Source organism: Aythya ferina, assembly GCF_964211825.1.
Source record: "Aythya ferina genome assembly, chromosome: 1".
Taxonomy (NCBI): domain Eukaryota; kingdom Metazoa; phylum Chordata; class Aves; order Anseriformes; family Anatidae; genus Aythya; species Aythya ferina.
This window is the reverse complement of record NC_140296.1, coordinates 56,468,465-56,491,625: the sequence shown is the minus strand read 5'-3', so window position 1 is coordinate 56,491,625 and position 23,161 is coordinate 56,468,465. Positions and strand designations below refer to the sequence as shown.

Here is a 23,161-nt window from a genome sequence, read left to right as displayed (position 1 = left end):
CTATAATTTACATAAATACATTTTAAACCAAAACATTTTAAAATTATTTATTTCCTGCTTCTATGCTTAAGTGCTTTGCTGGATTGGGGCCAGACTGCAGGATCGAGCCGAAGGTGCATAAATCAATCCTTCAAAGAAATATAATGTTCATAAAGACTGTATTTGGTTGAGCAAATTTAGAAGAATGAAACCAACTATGAAGAGAAATTAGATTGGCTGAAAATTAATAAAGCACAGCTGGAATTATTCGATTCATCCATATTTGTTGCTTAAATGGCTCTAGGGCTAAGTCTTGCTGAAAGAAGATACTTCAAGACTCAGGGGTCAATTGCTTTTGGAGACAAATTGACCTACAGGAATACACTTGTCTAATTTGGTTCTTGCAGTGGGGCAAGTCTAGAGAAATACATAACCAAAAAACCAATTTAGATTCCAGTGAACAGATATCAGAGGTCAAGCTTAAGGTTCCCATAATTTTACATACATATACTAAAAGATTAATAACTTTTCAAGCTAGTGAGTTTCTTCACTAAAAGCAAAGGCTTACAGATAACATCTGAGAAACAAACAACATATGTGCTTATTTCACATTCTCTTGGATAAATACCACACAGCCAGTTCACTGCTTATTGTTGTGGCCAGTCCTGCAGAAATTCATATAATTTGGCCGTACTCAGGGTGTGCAAGTAATATTATTGCTGGCTCAGCTCCTAGAAGAAAGCATGTTCACATCTCACAATCATTATCTCAAAACAAATTCTATGTGCCAGTTCAAGTATTAGACTTCTAGTTAACTGGTCTCAACTATTATTATACTCAGGGATACAACCTGACATAGTTATTATGTAGCTTGAAATGGGGCCTTCTGAATATGGGTATCCATTCTAAATATGGTTTTCTCCTGAAGAGATTTTGTATGTTCAAACATCGGTATCATTCAAAATCAGGAATGTACTTTATAAAACAGCAGCAAAGTGGACCCGTATTAAAATACAAAAATATACTGTAGAATACAAAGTTATTTTAGATATAAACAAGCCCTGAGACTGGCAGTGGCCTTCCAAGAAATCTACAAAATAACCTGGAAGTTTTCTTAAATCATGGAACTAATAATATTTCATAAAAGCATATCAAAAAAGCATATTGCATGGGAGATATATCGTTCTGTGACTTTCAATCTGCGAAGGCCCACGAGTGGAAAAAAAACACATGATCCAAACAGGAGGAAGAGAATAATTTTATTGCCAGACTCCACTTTTTTGTGAACAGTAATCCATTCTTTATTTCTTGAGTGATAAAGAAACCGTATCTTCTCACAACCAATAAGTAAAGAGATTCTAAGAACTGGGGTAAATTTCTAAAATAAGCATCTTAAATGAAAGACGTCAAACTCTAGGTGAGTAATTGTACAACAAGCTCATCCACTGAAGGTCTGAACACATGAAGTTCAAAGACTATGTTATTCACACAGTATAACGTAATTTTTATGCTATGGAAAGCTTAGATCCCACGTAGCAGTACTATTTCTGCATTTAAAGGCTTCTGGTTGGCTCAGCTCTACAAATAAAGCATTGGTGAATTTACCTGTATAGTCCTCTGCGTGCCATCAATGGTGACAGACAACAAGGGTGAAGCCAGGTTCCACTCGCTGGTCACGTTTAGTTTCATCCCATCAACTTCCACCTGTTGTGACACCAAACAAGGCTGTTACTATGAAGACAGACAGAAAACTGATCTCAAGTTCATTACTGCATACAAAGCAGCGACCATTTTAAAACAGATGGCTCCCAAACAACCTGTCATGTTTACTGCTTCTGCCATAAAAGACAGGGTCCAACAACAGAGTCTTCTAGCTATCTCTGGGGAGAGGTGAAGGACCTGTGAACAGCTGCCTCTGACTAGCAAGGTTTCAAGTGATTTCCAGCAAGTAACAAACAGCCATCCAACTTTTAAACCTATCTGGACATGCTACATTTACTGCAATTAGACAAGTAATGCATATAAATTCCAGTGACACCTTGCAACCCACACAACAGGGCTTGCATATAATATCCTCTCCAAGGACCAAGGAAGAACTTTTCCTAGGCTTCTAATGAAGGGTTTTGCATTGTTATCTTAATTAGTATGAGGCAGTAATTAATTCTTTGGTATTTTACCTCAAAGTTCAGAAAAACTTTGCAAATTCTGTCATGTTTTCTCTTGATACGCATCTGATCAGAGGAACACAATTCCTGGCTTCAATGCCAATATGGTTATCCAGATAGAAATTTCAAAAAAAAAAAAAAAAAAAAAAGGCACCAAAATCAACCCAATTTTTACAGAAGACTATTTTGTGGGAAAATTCATGAGTTCTGAAGGAAGCACAGGCACACTTGTGTATCAGAGAGAAGGTGTAATGACACTGTCATTCTTCCACTGTATAATATACACATCACTCATTCAATATTACAAAAGTCTCAGAGGAAAAGCTGGATTGTGAAAAAATGCCACACACAGAATAACATAATTACCAGTTAATATTTGTGGCGTGTTTTGAATACTTATCCTGCAAACAAAGGTTGATAAATAAGATTTCATTTGGAAGTTACACTATAAACACAAGAAAAAAATACGGTTGGCTCATTTCCCTCCTCTACCAAAATCTCCAAAATATTTTCAATCAGTAAATTGCAGACAATATTGATAATGACACAAATATTGCATACGTTCTCAGCACAAGGAAATCACTGCATCTGGAATAAAAGCTGAGCCCATATTTTGTGAAGTAAAACTCAGAAAACCTGCTCCTTTAGATCTCATACTAATCATTATTTCATCTTATAATGAGAACGGGCAACTGTAATCTCAGTGTGACTTAAAAGAAATCCATAGCAGACAAGTGCAGAGGAGCAATGTGTAATTTGATAATTTTTTTCAGTTAAGGAAAAAACCTCTGGCTTAAAAACCCTCTAATTTTATAGACTTTAGTTTAGAACACAAAATCTGTCTTTTAGTGATGCAATCTACTCAATTTCCAGAGGCTTTAGTTAAAAATAAAGTTACATGCATAGAACATGAAGAAAAACAAGTCATTTATAACGGTTCAGCAACAGGCCTGATTAGCTGGCATGCTTCAGGTACTTTACGCTGCTCCAGTGATGCAAAACAGCCATAAACCTGGCTTGAGTTAAACCAGAGCTGCAGCTGGTTTGCATTGCCAGAGCATGGAAAAGCAGCTGGAATATACCAGTGCATCCAGCCCACTGGGTCCAGCAAACCCGAATCAGCAAATATTGCCTTTATTGAGAACAACAGAAACATCTGAAAAAGGCTGGAGAAAAGCAAATCTGGTGCTCTGCCTCAATTCTCTTTGACTAGCAATTGTAATTATTTAAAAAAGCTCCTTTTTACAGTGATAGCAACTGATACAGACTGGTATATAACCTGGGCCTGAAAACATCATTTGCCATTTTTCTCCAGGGGAGGAAGAGGGATGCTAGAAAAGCACACTAGACTCTTAGCCACCAAAAAACTTCAGTTGCACACCAGTCTTTTTGCACTGCAAAATTTACACATGGCCTCATAGAAAAGCTACAGCTGATGCCTACAATCCTACTGACGGGTGTTCCAGTGGCGAGCTATAACTCAGCATCTGCACCAAACTCAAATTAATCATTAGCTCTTTTGCTGCTGTACAGAAGAATAGAAGAAAAGTAAACCAAGTGTGTCACAGCGGTAAATGACTTGCTTAAAATCCCTCACAAGGGTCTGTACAAGTCCAGCCACCATTGATTACAGATTAAATTAGTATCAAAAAATCACTGGTGGAAACCACCCTGAAAGAAAAGATATTACCAGTTAAAGCCCACAGCAGGCCTAAACAAACTGTGGCTTTCTAGGAAAACTACGGTTGCTTATGTGGAATAGAAAAACCCGCAGACAGCATATTGCCTCTGCTGTATTTTTCCATTCAAGAAAGAGAAAAGGGACATAAAAAGTGTTATATGAATTAATGCACGTCCCAGTAAACTGCAGCAGTATTCTCACAGAACTGAGCTACATGCTCTTAAACAGATGCTTTCACCTTTTGGGGCTCACCATGGTACATGCAACTGGGGAAGATGATGTGAAGTCAAGAGGATCACAGGAAAGTTGGCTCCAATGGGTAGGGTGACAGAGCCAGGAGTTCACACCATCAGAGAAAATGAAAAAAGACTGAGGATAAGAGATTGGCCACTTAGCGTGTGTTATTTTCAAAACAGAAGGGGAGGGGAAAGAATAATAATAATAAAAAAAAGAGGGTTGGAATCAAACAAATACTTAATAGAGCAAATACACCTTCCTTCTGCATCTCGGCAGCCAACAGCTAAGCAAACATCGTTCATGAAGGCAGGGGAATAGGTAAGACACTCAAAGAACTTGTCAGACATTTGCATTTGCCTTCCTTTCTCCTCTAGCAACAGATATGACAACGGAAACTAACAAATAGCATGATACTACCTGCAGCTCTTTGTTTTAGTCCTTGAGCAGTTGTTGGGGGACAGGATGACACAACTAATGAAGAGTTACATTGACTGTTTCGTTTTTATTTTCTTTCTGTGCTCACGACACAGCCAGCAAGGAATCATCACTCAATGGATATTAAGACTCGTTCTCTACAGAGGAAATATCCTCCACAGAAATCAAACCACTTATGCAGTGGGCTGCGCGCTGCTTTACATCCCAACTATATTACTGGGATTTACCCTCAATTACTCAGTTCCAGGTGTGTGTATATCTGCATATGCATTTCATCTCTGTGTGGGGGAATTATTCTATGGTAATTGTGGTTGTCTGAGCCATTCCTAATACTGCATCAATGTGGCATGGTGGTGGTCATAGACTTCATTTTTTTAATACGATTTTTTGTCCCTCTGTAAGGGCATAGAAGATAAAAGTAGCCACAGTCCTCCCCTACAATTATTTCCAATTCAAAAGCTATTGTAAATGAGGCCTCAGAAAGAAGAATGACAAGTCCAAGACACGATGCTAGAAAAAGGTCAACAGCTTACTCTACTGTCACAACTCGCAGACTCTCACTGGCATGCACCTGAACTACACAAGCAGCAGCCCCTTCACCTCTTGTGGACTGAGTTCCTGATGTTCAGCATGATAGGTACCAGCTAACCAATAGTGCAAAGAGCTGCAAAGCATAATCTGCATTTAGTTTCCTTTAGAGAACATCATTTGGCATTCTATATGCATGTCAGGCAATTAAAGGAGGCAGCACAAGCCTGAGTGTTATAGCCCTGTTAATTTACTAATGCAGAGTCTCGGATACATCTGGCACATGTCACTTCTTTTCTCCTGGAAATGAAGGTGGTTTTCCAGGAGACTGGAGGGCAGCTCGAGCAGTTGTTTCCTGCCTGATGCTTCAAAGCATTATGCCTGCACATCTTCATGCCTAACTTAAATCTGCCAACCTGATTGCATGGTCCTAACTTTGCCTCCCAGCATCACGTTTAACTCAACTTCACTTCACAGAATCACAGAACTGTAGGCATTGGAAGGGACCTCAAGAGATCATTGGGTCCAACCCCCCTGCTGCCAAAGCAGGTTCCCTAGAGCAGGTTGCCCAGGTAGATGTCCAGATGGGCCTTGAATGCTTGATGCTTCTTGGCCTAGAGAATCCTGTCTGGTTACGCCTGCTGAGTGTATTGGGTTTACGTGACAAGGTTTTTGTAGTGGAGGAGCAGAGCACAGCAGCTGCCCCATATCAGATCAGAGACACCTCCAGGCAGCTCCAAAAGGGACCCACTGCTGTCCAGAGCTGAGACAGTGAGCAACACTGGTTGGGGCTCTGGGAGAGCAGATTTAAGGAAGGGGAAGAACTGCTGCACAACAGCAACTGGGAGAGCAAAGAGTGAGAAACAGCCCTGCAGCCCCCAATGTCAGTGCAGCACGAGGTGCTCCAGGCGTTGAGCAGCAGTTCCCCTGCAGCCTGTGGAGAGGCCCCTGGTGGAGCAGGCTGTCCCCCTGCAGCCCATGGGTCCCACATGGAGCAGATCTCCACGCTGCAGCTCCCCCATGGGTGGAGGAGCCCCCAGTGGAGCAGGTGGATGTGGCCTGGAGGAAGCTGCAGCCCATGGAAAACTCATTTGTCCTTCTATATGTGCTTTTTCTCCCATTCTTTGGACTGTATTTACTAATGACCTGGTCTGATTGCCCATAAAGCATTTGAATTTTTTCAGGTTCTTTCAGCATCGTCCTGGGATATGCTAACAGAAGCAGAGGCCTGTTAATAGAAGGAAGTGATTGTCTTGCTCTGCTCAAAATTCTTCAGATCACATCTAAATACCGCATCCATAAAAAAGACATTGACTGCTAAATCACACAAGGTTCCCATTAATCCATTCCTTTGGCCTGTCTAGGTCCCACTGGGTGGCAGCACTGACTCTCTTGAGCACTTCCCCCAGTTTTGTGTCATCTCTAACCTCTGTGACCACGCACTCACATTGCCTTCTCCAGGTTCTTGATAAAACTGTTGTACAGGACTGATCCCAAGACAGATGCTGGCAGTGTTCTACTTTTTACTGATTTCTGAGAGTAGTGTTTAACCTATTAACTACCACCTACGGTGCCTGACCACTCAACTGGCTTTTCACCCACCTGGTTGTGTGAGATGGTGTCAAAAGACTTGCAATAGTCAAGGTAAATGACATTTGCTGCTCTCCCCTGGTCCACAAATCCAGTCAATTTATCATAAGAGGCAGTCAGGTTGATTAGCTCTTGGTAAATTCCTGCTTACTATTCCCTATCACGTTCTTATTTATGTGCCCAGAAACGTGCTCCAAGAGAACTCACTTTATGATCTTCCCAGAGACTGAAGTGAGGCTGACCAAGATGTACTTCCCTGGGTTTTGCTTTTGGCCTTTTCTGCAGACTGGTGCAACATTTGCTATCACATCAGTCAGCTCTCTCAGGACCCTTGGATGCAGTCTGTCTGGTCATGGGTCGAACCCTCTCAATCCCTGACTTGATTCGCATCTGCCACTGGCTGTTCTCCTCCTCCCTGAACCCCTTCAATAATCATAGAGGCCAAGGACACCTTGCTGATGAAGAACAAAGCCAAGAAGTCAACAAGTATCTCAGGCTTACCTCTGCTGTTACTAAATCTTTTGCCACACTCAGCAAAGGGCTCGCATTTCCCCTATTCAGCTTTTCATTAGTAATGAAGAGGCAGAAGCTCTTCTGGTTGCTCCTGACATTTTTTCTAGCGTCAAGGTAAACTGACTTTCCTAACACCATCCCTACATGCCCGGTCAATTTTTATAAATGCCTCCTTTGCATCCTGTCTCTGGTTCCACCTCTCAAATGCCTTCTCTTTGCTGTGATTTCCATTCTTAGCCACCAATATGGTCTCCTGATAACATCTGCTTATTTTCCTGACTACTCTTGCACCAGGAGGATGCTGTCCTTAAAGACCTGACAGCTTTTCTGAGCTGTTTTCCTTTATAGATCTGCCTCCCACAGAACCCTACCTGCCTGCCAAATAAAGACTAAACTAAGCCTGAAGTCCTGTGTCTGCACTTTACTAATTCAGGATCCTGGAGGATTGCCACTATTTATTTCACGGCTCCCACAGCCAAGACTGCCATTGGTTATCATACCTCCATCCAGTTCTTTCTTGACAGTAAATTTCAGATCCAGCTGTATTTTAGCACAAGTCCAACCAGCACCCATATCAACCTGTTATCTCACACACCCCTGAGAAACCTTCCGCCTTGAATCCTACCATATTGCCCCTCCAAAAGATGTTAGGGAAGATAAAGTCCCCTATGAGAACCAGGGTCTGTAATACAGAGATTTCCTCCAATTGTTTAAAGAAGTTTTATTCTACTTCCTCATCCAGATCAGGTAGACCATAACACACTCCCATCATGCTATTAAAAAAAAAAAAAAAGCAATTAATCAAGTCAATAGCCTTCAACTGCCCAAGTGATTTCTTAGTCTGGATACTTGGCTTTCAGCTTCTCTGTAGGCACCAAATGATTTGCCCTCCCAAAGCCCATGGCAAATTTATGAACATGGATTGTCTTCTCCACACTTTGGTGAAGGATCTTTCTGTCCCCAAACAAGCACAGTCATATCCCTGCTTCTAAAGCTCTACTTACCTGAACTCAACTCTGCCTTAAAAAACACCATAATTTTACATGCACAGGTCACACAGTCTTTCAGTGAAGTCCACACTGGCAGCATTTTCATGACTGGCCTCATTTCACTGAAAAATAACCAGTGATGAAAATGCTATAAAAAGGAATGCTTCTTCCTTTTGTTTCCATAGATAACTATTTTTTACACTTCCTTCTGAGAATGCCACATGAAGAAACTTGGTAGATGGATGCTTCCCTTAGCCCAGTAAGTTGTCTTAAATTTTTGAGTATCACAAGTAGCAGCAGTTAAAAACCCAAAAGATTATCTGCCCAAAAAGTGCATGAAAGAGCAAATAGGACAGAGAGACCCCATGGCAAACAGTGCAGTGTATCGACAAACTGAAAAATGTTATAGAGAGTTGCTATGAGTCTGGAAATAATGGCTTTCAAATAAAATCTGAATTCACTGATGTTTGTATACCAGGGGTATCTTTGATTCAAATTAACTAGCTATTTTAGCTTGAATTTCAGCTTGTAGTTGTTGACAAAATACATTCACATCAGATTAACAGGGACTGACCTTTTTTTCTCCTTTTCTTCAAGTGACTATAAGGTTAGCTTTTTGGACTTTTGAAGTGGTTGTCCAGATGCTTTCAAAAGGAAGTTAAAATATGTGAGTTTCAACCTCATTAAAAAGGCCTTCTTTTTTTTTAAACAAACTTTTCTTTTGTTCATATCGGCACTTACTTTTAAAAAAGACCCCAAGAGAGAGTTCCAGTCTATAGATCACTTTTCCTGAAGAAAGCTCTGTTAACTATTTATAGATCATGTCCTTTTGTACCAAACTAGATCAAGCAATTTATTCAGTGCATGACTGCAGGAGAGAAATTCATTTGCTCTAAGTGTCATCAAGGCAGCCTTTTACCTGCTATGAACAAGACCAGAAAGCTGAATTGCTGGGCTTTTATTTCAAATGCACATTTTGACATTGTGTGGGGTGCCATCATTTCTTTCAAATTTTCAAAGTATTAGCACGTTCATAGAATGGGCAGTCCATAATCCCGGGAATAGGAAATAGTCCATAACCACTAGAATAAAGCAAACGCATGTGCACGCATTCAAATTATCTCTCTTTGCTTTAAAGTAGCACATATAGATGCAAATTGCCAGTAGCTGCTTTAGTATGTCTCACTTCATAAGTGAGTGTGCCAGCCCAGAGACTGAGGAGGAGCACGCAACAGGTATCAGTTCCTCAGCTTAACAACAACAGAAGCATAACAAAACAAAATGAGAGAGAGGTGATGGCCTTCATCACCTCTAATCAGCAAGAGTTTTCTCCTACCATTCACTAGGGAAGTTATCCTCTGTAAAACCGAGTAGAGAGGCTGTACAAAGTAATAACACTCTACTGTGGGCAAATGGTTTGCTTCACCGCCTCCGTTTTCTTTGTGGAGTCATTACTAAGATGATGGTTCCTATTTGTAACCACCCTAAGCCTGCTAAAGCTAAGAAAAAAAATACAAAGTGGAAAAGCAGTTAAAAATACAGCAAGAAAAGAAATGATCTGAGGAGAAATGTTAGGAAATCATTGAAGTTTGATGGCAACAGCTTCAGGTACACAAAGCATAGCTGGTTAGGGGAATACTTGCATTTGTTATCATAGGACCAATGCAGAAGAGAAGGACCATGACTAGCTTTACTTTTCCAGTTGCTCTACCACGACAAACTCCCTGGTTCTGCCTAGCCAACTACACTCCAGCATGGAGACATTACTCCAAGATGGCTGGGAAAGGGTGTAGGTGGTTGAAAGAGTACTGCTACTTTCCTGTGCGTGTAGGGCACTTTCAAATTTGCACTGCAATCAGCTTCCCTTGGCTGACAGGATAAAGTGTTGGGGTTATTCTCCTTTTATCTTGAATGGGTCTAGCATAGAGACCAATATCAGAATATGGGTTATTAGGAACATTATGCTAGTAGTGAAAAACACATTGGTACAATAAATACTGATAAGGTAGATGTTGCTGTTTTAGGAGCTTTTGACTCATGATTTCTGCCTATATACTGAAACCACTAAGCAAGACTGACTCCTAAATGACTTTCAGCTACATTTTCCATTCTTTCACTTCAGAGGCACACAGGTATCCTGCTTGACAATGTAAATTCCAGAAAAGGGGAGAACGATGTTATCATACCATAACATCACTATGAAACATGACAGACTAAAACTCATCCCATCATATCAGACAAAGAACACATTTTGGAATAGTTCTTTTTTAAAGCATTCATCATATATGTAGTTAGCCAAAGTTAATTAATACAAATTAATACAAAAGCTTAAAGCATATTTTTTTTTTTTTAAATAGAGAGACCATATCACAGGAAGATCTGTGGATCTAAAACAGAGTCAAGAGTTCATGAATTCCTACCCTGACTGCCAACGTGCTGCAGATTATTCATACATAACTGTCAAGTCTCTAATTCTTGTTTTCTTAACTGGGAAGGAGGGGATGAGAATTAATATTGGCTGTTGAGAAATTCCCAGTACCACTATTCAGACATCTATTCAGGAAGATATCATCACAGAATATGAGTTAGGAAGATTATTTAAAAATGGAATAAAATTAAATGAGACTGACAGACCTGTACACAAACACACAATTTACATATGTGTATATATGTATATTACTTAATAGTATTAATTCCTACTGGTCTCCTTTCTAAACTGAGAAATAGGTATTAGGTAGACATCCATGCCTAATCTAAACGAAGCAGACCACAGCAATCCAAAGAGCATTTGAAATCAGGAGGACCGTGTCCATCAGCTGAACAGGATTGTATTATTTCACTCATGATAAACAACTTGATATTGTGATCCAACAAAATCAGTAGGCTCCAAAATAGTTAATAAGAAAAGCATTGCTTTATTATGTCTGGAAGTTGTATTGCACCTAGGCCTAGTTAAAAGGGTGGATGACCACAGTAGATAGTTTGCCACTGATTTCAGTTACTTTTCCCATTGAACTACCATAGCCAGGCTATCTTCTTTTCAAATTAATAAACAGAATAAGCAACAGTAGAAAGTGTCTTTGAATTGATATTGCATAATGACAAGAAGAAAGTACAATGGGCAACTGGGTATGGATTTCATCCAGCAGTTTCAACCTGCTGCTCTCAGCTGTCACAACAGGATATAGGTCAGCAGTAGTCCTTAGGATATCCCCAGCTCAAGATTATTCAACACTTAAACTAAATGCTTTACACGCAAAATATCTGCTGGTACGTATCTTCCCCAAACTGCCCCTCAATGCATCAGGACAATAAGCGCATTATGGAATAAAATTGTTTCTAAAGCCAAACTTATTTTTATATCATCTGTGATCCAATGTATGCCCCTTAATCAAACAGCCAAAGGGAACACCTCTGTATGCTGTATTAATCCACTGGATTAAGGAAATGGTATGTTAACAGATAGACTAGTTATACAGATTCTTGTTTATAACAAAAAAAAAGTGGTTGTATGAAACCTCTTCTTACTTACAGCCTGAAGATAAAAAAGAAACTTTAGTTTTATTTCCAAAACTAAGCCTTGCAGAAGAGAAGGCTACATGCAATTAAAAAAAAAAAAAAAAAAAATGAAAACCTACTTCCATTACTTGGTTTGTTTCCAAGTCTAACAACTTCAAAATCAAAGCTAGGGTTTTAACTGATGACATTCACAAAGCTGGTCAGAAGTAATACCATCAACAGATGCTTACCAAATCTCTTCCACCAATTCCTGCTCCCTAAATACGCACTGGATTTATCTCTCGATTATGTTTGGCCATTACCAAGACAGCAGTACTCATTTTTATCAAACGAACCAGTCATCTTGCAGAGAAAGGAAAGAACTGTAAGGAACCATCAGAAGTAATAGTAGGCATAATATCTCTTTGGAAGGCCCTCCCCTAGTTGTTTTTTTTTTTTTTTATAATAAGCCCAGAAAAGGAAATAAGAAAGTTGTGGTTCCAGAGGTGTCAGCAATAAATAGAAAAGGGAAGAACAGAAGCCAGTGCACAAGGGATAAGGGAGAAAAGCTGAAGCAGCAGGGAGAAGATATCAGAAGAGTTATAAGCCAATTACACAAAAGAGGAAATACTAAGAACTTTTGAAGCATTTCCATAAGCAGAGCAAATCATGCAGCAATGTAAAAAAGATGTAAACATCTAATGCTATTTACCTTACCAGTTAATGGGATTGCATTGTTTATGTTAACAAACTGTAACCATGAATTCACTCAAAAGGCAGAAAAGTACTGTGGTGAATAGACACCTCTTCGAATTCTCTATTTCCTCACTGTTTCAGCTACTCACATTTAAATGGGTGGTAGTGGTTTGCTACTGACTTTCACCAGATTCACTGTGCTAATAGAATAGTTAAACATTTTCCTCCAAAATGCCAGGTACACTAAATTCCAGTTCTAGTTTACATTTTGGGTTGAACTATCCTAATTACATTTTTAGCACATAAAAGTTGATATGGAAACTGTTCCACAAGTTGTTTGGAACACTCAGTTTTCCTATCTACGTAAATGTAGGGGAAAAAGTAAAGTGCACACCCTGAAATAATTTGGCATTAGAGACATATTACTGACATCCTTTAGCATTAAACAAAGATAATTTCCTCAACAGAGAAACCTCATGAAATGATTACGATACTGTAACTACAAAATTTCAGTCAGTACCTGCTAAACAACCTCTTTGTTTTAATCACCTCTCATATTCAGACTTCTGGCAAATCAAAAATACCTATCCTTATAACAGTTGTCAACAAGGATTGAATGTGTTTTGCCCTGTTGTAAACAACACACACAATCATCACTCCTTAAGCCACATATTTACTCCAACAATGAGCAATTTTGGAGATATCAATTCAGAATAAATGCACAGAGTACAAAATAATGTGATCTTTGTCTCAGTCAAAGAACAGGGTATCCTGATGTCACTGTTTACTTGCCTTTGCCTGTTTATATATCACAAAAAATACAGACTTCTTTTTTGAAGGTTTTGTCACAGAATACATGTTTTTAAGGATCATACCGTGGGGCTTTTAATAAATACATTTTGGGCAGGAACTCTGTTATTACTTCTTGTATATAAGTAATCACTATCCTAATTTGTCTATGATATTTTTCTAAAACGTTAAAGGACAAAACATAATGTAACAGCTATCAATTAATATTCTCCAACATAGCCACAAAACGTCAGTGAAATTCCGAAGATGGGAAAATGTGGGAAGTTTAACTGTGGATCATAATACTTCAAAGCCCTAGCAGTCCCCAGAGATGCTAACATTTTCCTGCTTTTCCCTAGCACTTAAAACAAAGGTCCTATTCCTGACCCCGATAAACCTGGCCAGGCTCCATCTAACATGCATTGAAAAACCACGCTACATGGCAGGGACCCTCATACACTCACTGCATAAGGATTCTACTATCCCAGTCACTTAAAACAGCTCCAACACCAGAGTGCAGAGATGCTCCAGCCAGGGATCAAAGAATGGGAAAATCTCCAAGAGAAGTTTCTCTCTTCCCTTAAGAGACAGGAGAGAAGAGCTCAATGCAAGGACTGCAGTGAACTCATTCTGCTCCCATTTTCATAGTAAACTCTCTGTCAGGGGCATTGCTCTCAAAGCAATAAGCCAGATACTACAAAGAGAAAACATACATACGGTGCACAAACAAATGGAGTTTACCTCCAGTGATGTGCTACAGGGGAGCACCAGTCCATCATTTTAATTTCTTAAAAAGTGTGAAATTCATTCTCTCTTACTAAGAAACAAGACTGATTTTTGACATTGTAACAGAAAGAAGTAATTGGAAGCCTCACGGAGCCTGGAAGGTGCAAGACAAAAGATCATATTAAAGATTTTGCTCTGAACAAGCCTGTATTCAGAAAATACAAGAAAATAACTGCACAAACAAGGTATTTTGTTGGTTTGTTTTTGTTTTGTTTTAAGAAACACGGCTTCCAGCATTCTGCACCTAAATTCCAAAGAATCAACACAGCTCACGTGGGAAATTTAGGAAATTCAGTAAGGAAACCAAAATTGTAAGTCTATCCCAATATTTTTGAAGAGTTCAAAAGAGATTCTAGGCAAATATATCAACAGGAAATGTAATACAGTACTAGCACAAAATCATGGAAAATGGAAAATGAAGAGGTAGAAAGAAAGTGTTTAAAAAGCTGAAGACTTTCAAAAAATCCCCAAAGCAGGTGAATTAAAGTTAAAACACTAGCAAACAAAAATGAGTTTGGGATTCAAGAAAAAGCCAAAACAGCTAGCATAACCCTAGGTCAAAAAAGCAAGGGACAATGTCTCAAATCAGGGAAATAACAGTCTAAATGAGGGCCCTACCTCAAAAGACATATTAACAAAGCTAAATTCATGCATTAAAAATCAACCAGAAGTGAAAGAGAGAGAGGACTATAAAAAGATGTTCAATTGTGTATACATAATTCAAGGCCTCATTATTCAAAAGAAGGTGACAAATGAGGACAGTACAGAAAGAGCAACAAGGACGGAAGGGAGGCTTGAGTATACTGTTATACAAAATAGCAAAAAGCTGAAAGGGTCAGCACTCAAATGATTAGCAACAGCCTTACCTAATACCACTCCACCCCAGATGCTTCCCATCTAAAATGACCTCCTTGACACCACCATGTCCAACGCTTTGACTTTCAGACAGACTTTGGCAAACAGAGGACGGGCAGGAATAATTACACCTTTTGGAGATTGTCATTGTTGTCGTCATGGCTCTTGATTGGTATGAGCAATAGGAGAGAATTAAGGAGAAAAATTAGGATTTGTCAAGAGGAATCTCCTAACCCAATGAACAAGAAACTTCCCTTGTGAACCAACGCCTCCTCCACCTCACTGGTCAGGGCTTCCTGTATAAGCTGTGGAATAAATACTCAAGAAAGAAGGAGGCACTGTCCCTTCAGGTTTTCCTCAACTATCTTTCCCAAGCACAAGGATACAGACGTTTTCCAGGATGGCTGCTCTTCTATGAGGGACTGGGATGACTCTAAGAGCTGAGAAACAGGATTTGGGCTCCCCTTTACCCTCTGCACAAGGCGGAATGCAGCAAAGGGCTGCCAGGAAACAATACCCCAGTCCTAATTCTTCCCAAACAGCTCCTCATAAGGCTGGCACGCAGCTACATTATGTACATTTCTGGAAGACAGGCTTTCCTTAACCCTAAGATGTTATTAACAGCATATAATGTGATTTAAAATAGATATAATTTCCCCCTAACAATACTTTCTGTTCATCCTGTGCGTATACGAACTTTTGTAGCCAGTTCCAGAACTTACTATTGCATGTTATAAGCTTCACCAAGTAATGAGTTGAAGCTCCTGTAAGTAAGCTAGTTAACCTAGTGCTGCATGTACAAGGGTCAGCAGACATGAATGGAAGATTAAGCTGACTTCAAATATTTAAAATAAAATTGTTATCTGGAGCTAAACGCTGTTGAATGATGCTAGCATGGCATTTTAACTTGCAAAATAATCCAATAAGCTTTTGTGAATGCCATTGTTAGAACAGTGCATGATACTGCAAGAGCTATTAAGAAGCTACTTCGTGGAAATGAATGATAGCACAAATCACAGAGAAGCCTTAGTTTTCATACGTCCATTAAATACATGCCATTTTCAACTTGCTACTACTTGCACCTCCCGTAACAATTATTCTCAATTTCTTTTCATCTGTCCCATAAAAAATGATTGCTTCTGCTTTACTTAATCCTCCACTTACATCAACCCTATTGTTCGCTTCCTTCCCTTTCATCTTCTCCACATTAATTCCCCACATCGCTTTTGATCTAGCTTTTTGTTTCCTTTTTCCCCCTACAGATTCTTCCTGATGAAGAATTTACAGCCGTAATGTTCATCTGACGTGCATGGTGATATTTTATCGATTTGCTACTCTGTCTATTAGTTTTGTATAATGAATAGCATTATACAAAACACAAGATGGGTTGCCTATGCCTATATATGGGAACTTAAAAATCAATTTAACTGACCTTAAAAATGCTCCATTTTGTTGGTAAATATTCATATTTAATTATGACTGGAGTAGCATATGCAAGGAGCAGCCAGAGAAAACAAACATTTCCTCCTCACAGTCCAAAGAATTCCTCTTTGCCATAGTGGCAAGCCAAATTAATAGAATAATTGCAATTTTCACTGCTGTTAAATAAGGAATAGAAAACCTCTCCAGGAGCTGTTCTGTGTTGCTGTAATAGATGCTCACAGAAACATACTATCGTTTGTTGTTATTCATGCTCCTGCAGAAAGGATGGTCTTTTAGAACTGGAAAGACAGCAAGAAGTAGAGCAGCTGGTTTGAGCTGATATAAACTATCAATTGTGTTTTAAATACATGCTATATTTAGTTTTTAAGGGGAAAAAAAAAAAAAAAAAAAAAAAAAAAGGTATTTAGTTTAGGCTGTTCTTAAAACTTAATGCTGAACCCCAGTACAGAAGCCTCTCAGAAGATGATTTTACTTATCATGCTATACTTTCCTTACCATAACACCATATAACCTAAGATAAACTTTGTACTTACTCAGTTGTGTCAAAACCAGTCACTGGATAAAATCTGACCAGTCCCAGGGGTAGAAACTAGAGCCAAGGCCTAGTTCGTCCAGCCTCATAGCAGATCTGCAACTATGTCCCTCCTTAACCCTCTGGTCCTCTATACATCAGTAGAGCTTCAGCTGCAGAAATGCTTTAATCATCTCCCACCACACAACACAGGCAGAAGAGTAGCAGCTGTATCTTTTGCTGAACTCAAGGCTAGCAGCATTTGTCAGTCTAGGGGTGGCACTGCCAATGTGGGCTCTTCAATGGGCACAAGTGCAGAAACTCATGGTTCACCAGGTAGGAAAATGAGGCCAAATGCTTCAGCCTAGGCAAGGTAGTGGGAACTGTAGGTATGCACAAGTACCAATATTCTACACAGTTTTACTGGGGGAAAAAATAATTAAAAAAAAGGTCCCAAAGCGTGTCAGACACCTTAAAGGTTAATCCTAGGTTCTGATGATGGCACTCTGGAAATTAAAGATCAATATACTATTTGCATACAATACTATCTTCTACCACGGACCCAGGCTGATTCTTTGGTTTGCATGGTGAACATTTCATGGTATTTATTGTTATACAGTCATGTAAGTTTATGGAAAAAAAATGGATAAGTTTAGAGAACTAAGTTCAATGTCCTCACTCTTTGCTCACCCCTGACTTCTGGCTGGGGACAGCCAAATGCTCTTTCATTAAGGAAAACTGGAAACTACTTCACTAGGAAGAAGAATCCAAAATCCAGGTTTTATTTCTCTTCTTTTTTCTTTTACCTGCTAGGGTTATTTTCACAGAAACAGTGCCTTTGCACTTAGCCATATTCTTCACCTGTTGAGGTGCCTAATGTGAAATTGTTAAGAATGGAGGAAGCGGCAACAGAAACAAAAAATTCTGCTAGCATCTGTAATAATTAGTCACTGAAGAGAGGAAATACAAGACCTGAAACATGGTATTTTTGTTCCTACAGAGAATATTATTTTCAGATTTTTTTTTCCTTGAAGAGTATGTCAAACACTATTATGTATTACTAACACAAGCAAGTGATCTGGACACTAGACAAGTGTAAAACAAAGAGATGGTCCCTCTCCTCCATGAATTAAGCTTTTTCCACAACATGAGCATGAATGCTTAATGTCTGTACAAGAAAATGACTTGGCAGGAATAACATTTGGTGTGTTAAACACTGGCCACAGTACAGCTGTTGCCTAACCTCTAAGCCAGAAGCATGGTAATGGAAAACCTTTTGGGGAACAACTGGAAAAGGAGAAGAGGGTAGCTTTGTAATGAGTAAGTTGGAATAACGTCTCATGCTTTTCTAGTCAATAGATATTAGACGTGGACATACTGGAGGGCCACCAATGTGATGAAGAGACTGAAGCAGCTCTCCTATAACGAGAGGCTGAGAGAGATGGGCATGTTCAGCCTAGGAAAGAGGAGGGTCAGGGGGATCTCATCAATGTCTATGAAAACCTCTCTGTTAATAAACAGACGATTCAAAGAAAATTGAGTCAGGCTCTTTTCAGTGGTGCCCAGTGCCAAGAAGAGAGGAAATGGGCCCAAACTGGCACCCAGGAGGCTCCCTCTGAGCACCAGGCAGCACTTCTGTGCTGTGCGGGTGTCAGAGCACTGGCACAGGCTGCCCAGAGAGGCTGTGGGGTCTCCTCCTTGGAGACCTTCAAAAACTGCCTGGACATGGGCAATGTGCTCTGGGTGGCCCTGGTTGAAAACCAGGTTGGAACAGATGACTTCTAGAAGTCCATTTCAGCCTCAACCACTCTGTGATTCTTTGAATGGAAAATTTTAGTATCCCCAAGCTATTAATTTCTGTTAAGAAACAGTAAATAAAAATCCTTCAGTGTAGACAACTGAAGCTGGAAAGAAAGCCTATTTTTTCTGCTATTAAGAAAACCCAAAACGCAAGAAAACCTTTTCTGTCTTCCCATCTACACCCATTTTCAAAAGCAATCATACTCAATTACTGCCAGCTACAAGGACTGACACATATACACCTCTGACAGTTCACAGGTAAATTATCTAGGAAAGGTCAAAACATCTAGAACAATCACCAAGACCAGCTGTCAAAGCCTTAAACATAATGAAATGCTAAAATTCTATCACTGCATCTCTTATAAGTGCACAATGAGGATACAATAAAACAAAACAGATGTATTTTCTGTTCGAATTTCCTAATCAGTCTCAAAAAAAAATTGGCACATTCCTGAATAATAATTCTATGAAAACAGAATTCAGACGAGTTCATACTGTGACAGCACATCCCACGACCTAGAACACCTATCGTCTGGGTGTGCTGTTAGCTCCTATCCTCTACAATGAATGAACTCCAAGTTGTCTACAGAAGTAGTTTAAAACATGAGATTTAAAAAAAAAAAAAAAAAAAAAAAAGTTAAGGAAGAGCTCCATTTTTGCATCACAGTACCTATTGACTAAAAGAATAATGAAAGCTTGTTAACATACATATAAAATGTAATTACCTGCCTGTGCAGTGATCTTCCCCATGGGGAGTTTCCTTGTTATAACCACAACAAAGGTGGTGTCTAATCATAGCCGCGGCAAGTAGAAGTGGGAGAAATGAATATTCAGAATTAAATGATTAATGAAGAGAAACTCTCATAATCCCTGGCACTTGACAAACTTTCTATCCAAGAAGCTGCCAGTTATGGCATTAAGTTTACAGGTCTTCTGTTTGTTTGTTGATAATTTCAATATTTGATCACATTGCAGCTCTGTATATCTCTTTATAGGAACCTCATATCTTTCTGTCAAGGAAGTGGAGACTGTTCAGACAGAATTAGCTTTGATGCCGTTAAGAGTGAGGCCCTGGGCATTGATATTTTCTGATATAAAGAATTGCAGCCACTTCACAATGGAAACTTTTGATACATTTTTCCTCTGCACAGCCAGATAATGTAAAACAAAGAGTGATCCGTCTTTTCAAATTCTCCAATTCTTTTCAAGGTATCAAGCCATTACACTACCTGCTTCTTAAAAAAAATCACAATATAGATACTTTAGTATTACAGTTCATATCAAATGTGCCATTTTCTTCTTCTTCACACATTTTGTTTCCAGACAAAAGACGACTGAACTGTCTTATAAGTGATAAAAACTGAAGATACTTTTGCTATAGACACATATTCTGTACCTCTACCCTTGCTGAAGGCATTAGCTCTGTTAATAAAGCTTACAACTGCCAAATCCTCCTTACCATTATGTTATGTAGAAAGGAATCTTATGTCTTCAGAAGCAGAGAAATACTGAATAAAGCAGCTCAGCTAGGCAGAAAATAGAGGTTTGAAGTACCTTATTTACATTCCATCTGTTACACCTAGTTGTGAACATGTCAAGATGGAGCCATGGCAATAGGAACCCTGGTTTCACCGCTTTAGCCTTTGCTGCAACTTTGACAGGTAAGGAAATAGGGACTATTTGGAATTAATCACTCCAAATATATATAAATCTAAAGTCTGCATGTCAAACCACACGTCACTGAAACCTCCATTTATTGTTACTGTGATTTTTTTTTTTCCTTGAGGTACATCCATCTTTATTATAACCCTACATAGGAAACCTATGTTTTATTCGACTTGCTCATCACAGGACCTGCACAGCCAAACGCTCCTGAACTCCAACTTGCATCAACAGGTATCAACTGGGAACTAAGTTATAGCAGGTTAGTTGCACTTCAAGTTAAAGCAGCCAAACAACTCGAGTAGTTTTAGGAGAAAATGTGTGGGTCTTAAGAGTTTTTGTCAGAATTAAAGCAACAAAAAACAGTAAAGAAATAGTGCTTCTACTGTCTAAGAGTAAATTTTTACTCAATTCCCCAAATCTCCCGTTAGAAATAAAACAGTAATTTCTTTCATTTTGACAGTACCTTTGACACTTACAATACCACTTGAAGTGAAGGAGTCTGCCAGCCCTCTGAACACCTGCAAACAGAGCTCTCTAGCTATTGTCAGGTTTCCAAAGGCTTACGGTTTGCCTGAATGTAGCCACAACACAGCTCTAGTCCCCTTAATCCAGCTTCTCAGTGCAAAGTTCATTTGCCTGAGAGATCTGCATGCTTCTGGTGTGAACAGTTCATAGACAAAGATTCTCCATAACAAGGTACTGTGTATGTTTTCTTGAAATAATATGACTGTGCTGTTTACACAGATGCTGCTGCTGTGTCATTGACCATGTTAAGAACATACTTTTCCTTAAAAAAAGTTTCTGAGACACAATAATGATAGCGTGGTGTCTTTCAACTCTAACCAGGTAAAGCTCCCTTTCTGATCCAGTATGAACCATGCTCTCTGTATAGGGTTGCCTGCTGGCAGGCTCCCTAACATAAAAAGCTAGCAGCTGTTGTTACAGATTCACTATGGTTTCAGCCCAAGATGACAAAGAGAATCTCGAATAAACTCATTAATAAGAAAGCTGGAAGAAGAAAAGGAGGAATTTTCAACTCACACCTACTCTGAACCTATTTCTTCCTGTTCCCTGGACCCAAGCCAGCTCAGACAGGGGGTGTCTAAAGTGATGGGCTTCACAAACAACAGGGTCTTTGCATTCAGGCATGCAGGGAGTTGTATGGATGCTGACACTGGGCAAACAAACACTGGCCACCAAAAGAGCTGTTTCAGTGATTGAGGATAGACCCCAGTATTTTAATTGACTTTCTCTTCAATTGTCACTTTGGAAACCTCAGGAGTCTGGGTAGAACTGAAAAAAAGATGGCAGTTCAGGCACCCTTTAACTAAGGCAGGCACTGTATGTACTTTTTGATGTGAAATTGTCCGTATTTTACATAACTTCACATGCTGAAGCATTTAAAAAAAAAAAAAAAAAAAAAAGCAAAAAAAAAAAAGCTAATTTCTGCAGAGAGAAGCCTTGGCTTCTCCAGACTTTTCCATGCTTCTGCCTTGGGAAATAGCAAGGAGAAAGACCAGTATCCTTAGTACCCTTTCACCAATCAGCAACCAATGACCAATTAAAAGAACATTTAAGTACCTTCTCATGCACTTAAACCACGGATTCTCTAGTTGAAGTAAAACGGGCAACAAAACTATGAAGCTGCAAGTATCATAAAGTTTCAGAGCAAGAATTTTAGAGCTTTCTATGACTTTAATAAGCTTTGTTTCATTGCATTAGAACCCTGATAACTTCTGTCAATAGTACACGCCATAAAAGCCCTATCATATAGCACAATGCAGAATGATTTAACAAAACTGTAATATCAATTTTATATTTATGAAAGCAAAAGAAAAAAATTAAGTCCAAAATTTCGTGTTTGTTATATCCCCAGTGTTGTCAGAAAACAATTCTTTGAAAGAAAGACCTATTCCAACCAATATTACTAGTCCAATAAGTATTTATCAGCTTTAGATGTGTGCAATAAAATTGGAGATTATCACAGCTATTTTTAAATACAGATGCCTTACAATGGAACAAGCAAAAAAAAAAAATCCTAGTTCCACAGAAGACTGTGCTAAGGAGAAGGTTTCTGTACAAGTTAAAGGACAGCATGTAACTCATGGCAGAATTCCTACAGCACTGAAACTCAAGGTTATCAAAACCCAAGAGACTGTTTACACAAAACATATTTCCTTAGAAAGGCCAAAAAGTGCAACCAGGGAAAGGAAGAAAAGAATACAAAAAAAAAAAAAAGAGTTCTCCCTGAGTGTGAGATTTAGCATACCATAAAACAGTAATAATGTTAAGCTTTTTAAATAATGTATTAAAACATGACTAAATAGGATGCATAAATTTATAGAAATGCACACATTTACACACCAAATTTCAAGATAAATGTAAGTCCATATATTCATGTAAAAATCATATGAGAAGCATTAATGTACAATACTGTGAAAAACAGAACAATCTCTGCCTCATTCCTTTCAAATCACATAATGCCTTTGTCATGAGCAAAAATTGAAATGACTTAATATTTAAAAAGAAATCAGACAGTTCCATCATGCCGGAAGAGTCCTACTCTACATAGGATGTGATTTCTTCAAATCAAATAGTATAAGCCAAGATGCCTACTTGCACAAGTAAAGACCATCCACAAAAACGCACACTACAAACCCACATAGAAGCTCCATGTGGGACTCCTCTTGTGTATTTGCTTTTGCAGGAAATAATAAATACACTCTTCATACTACATAACTCAATAGTTATGTGAAAAGCTTCATAATTGAAAGGCTTTAGCTCCATATTTACAATGTCCTTAAAATTGGGAATAGACATTTTTTCTTTGTTAACCATCCCTTATATTAACTGTTTTTAAAAGGAAGTTTAATACAGTTAAATTACTGTTTCTTTCTATCCTTTTGGCTTAAGCCAAACAAATATTTAAATCCTTCAGTGGCAGAGGATAACAGATTTATGCAGGGTATTGGCATTATGGGAATCATTGATAGCGTAAAGG

The 23,161-nt window shown here is 38.9% G+C and overlaps 1 protein-coding gene across 4 annotated transcripts in view; it reads right to left on the bottom strand.

Annotated features, from left to right (window-relative positions):
- PCCA (propionyl-CoA carboxylase subunit alpha) overlaps window positions 1–23,161 on the bottom strand; it is a 286,474-nt gene that overhangs the window by 74,307 nt on the left and 189,006 nt on the right. For 3 of the 4 annotated variants that reach the window (XM_084505549.1, XM_084505550.1, XM_084505551.1), the window contains one exon: window positions 1,585–1,683. In XM_084505549.1, the coding sequence (XP_084361675.1) occupies window positions 1,585–1,683 (99 nt within the window). Of the gene's footprint in view, window positions 1–20; window positions 711–1,584; window positions 1,684–23,161 lie in introns of those variants that run through there. The other variant, XM_084505552.1, reaches the window with a different exon arrangement.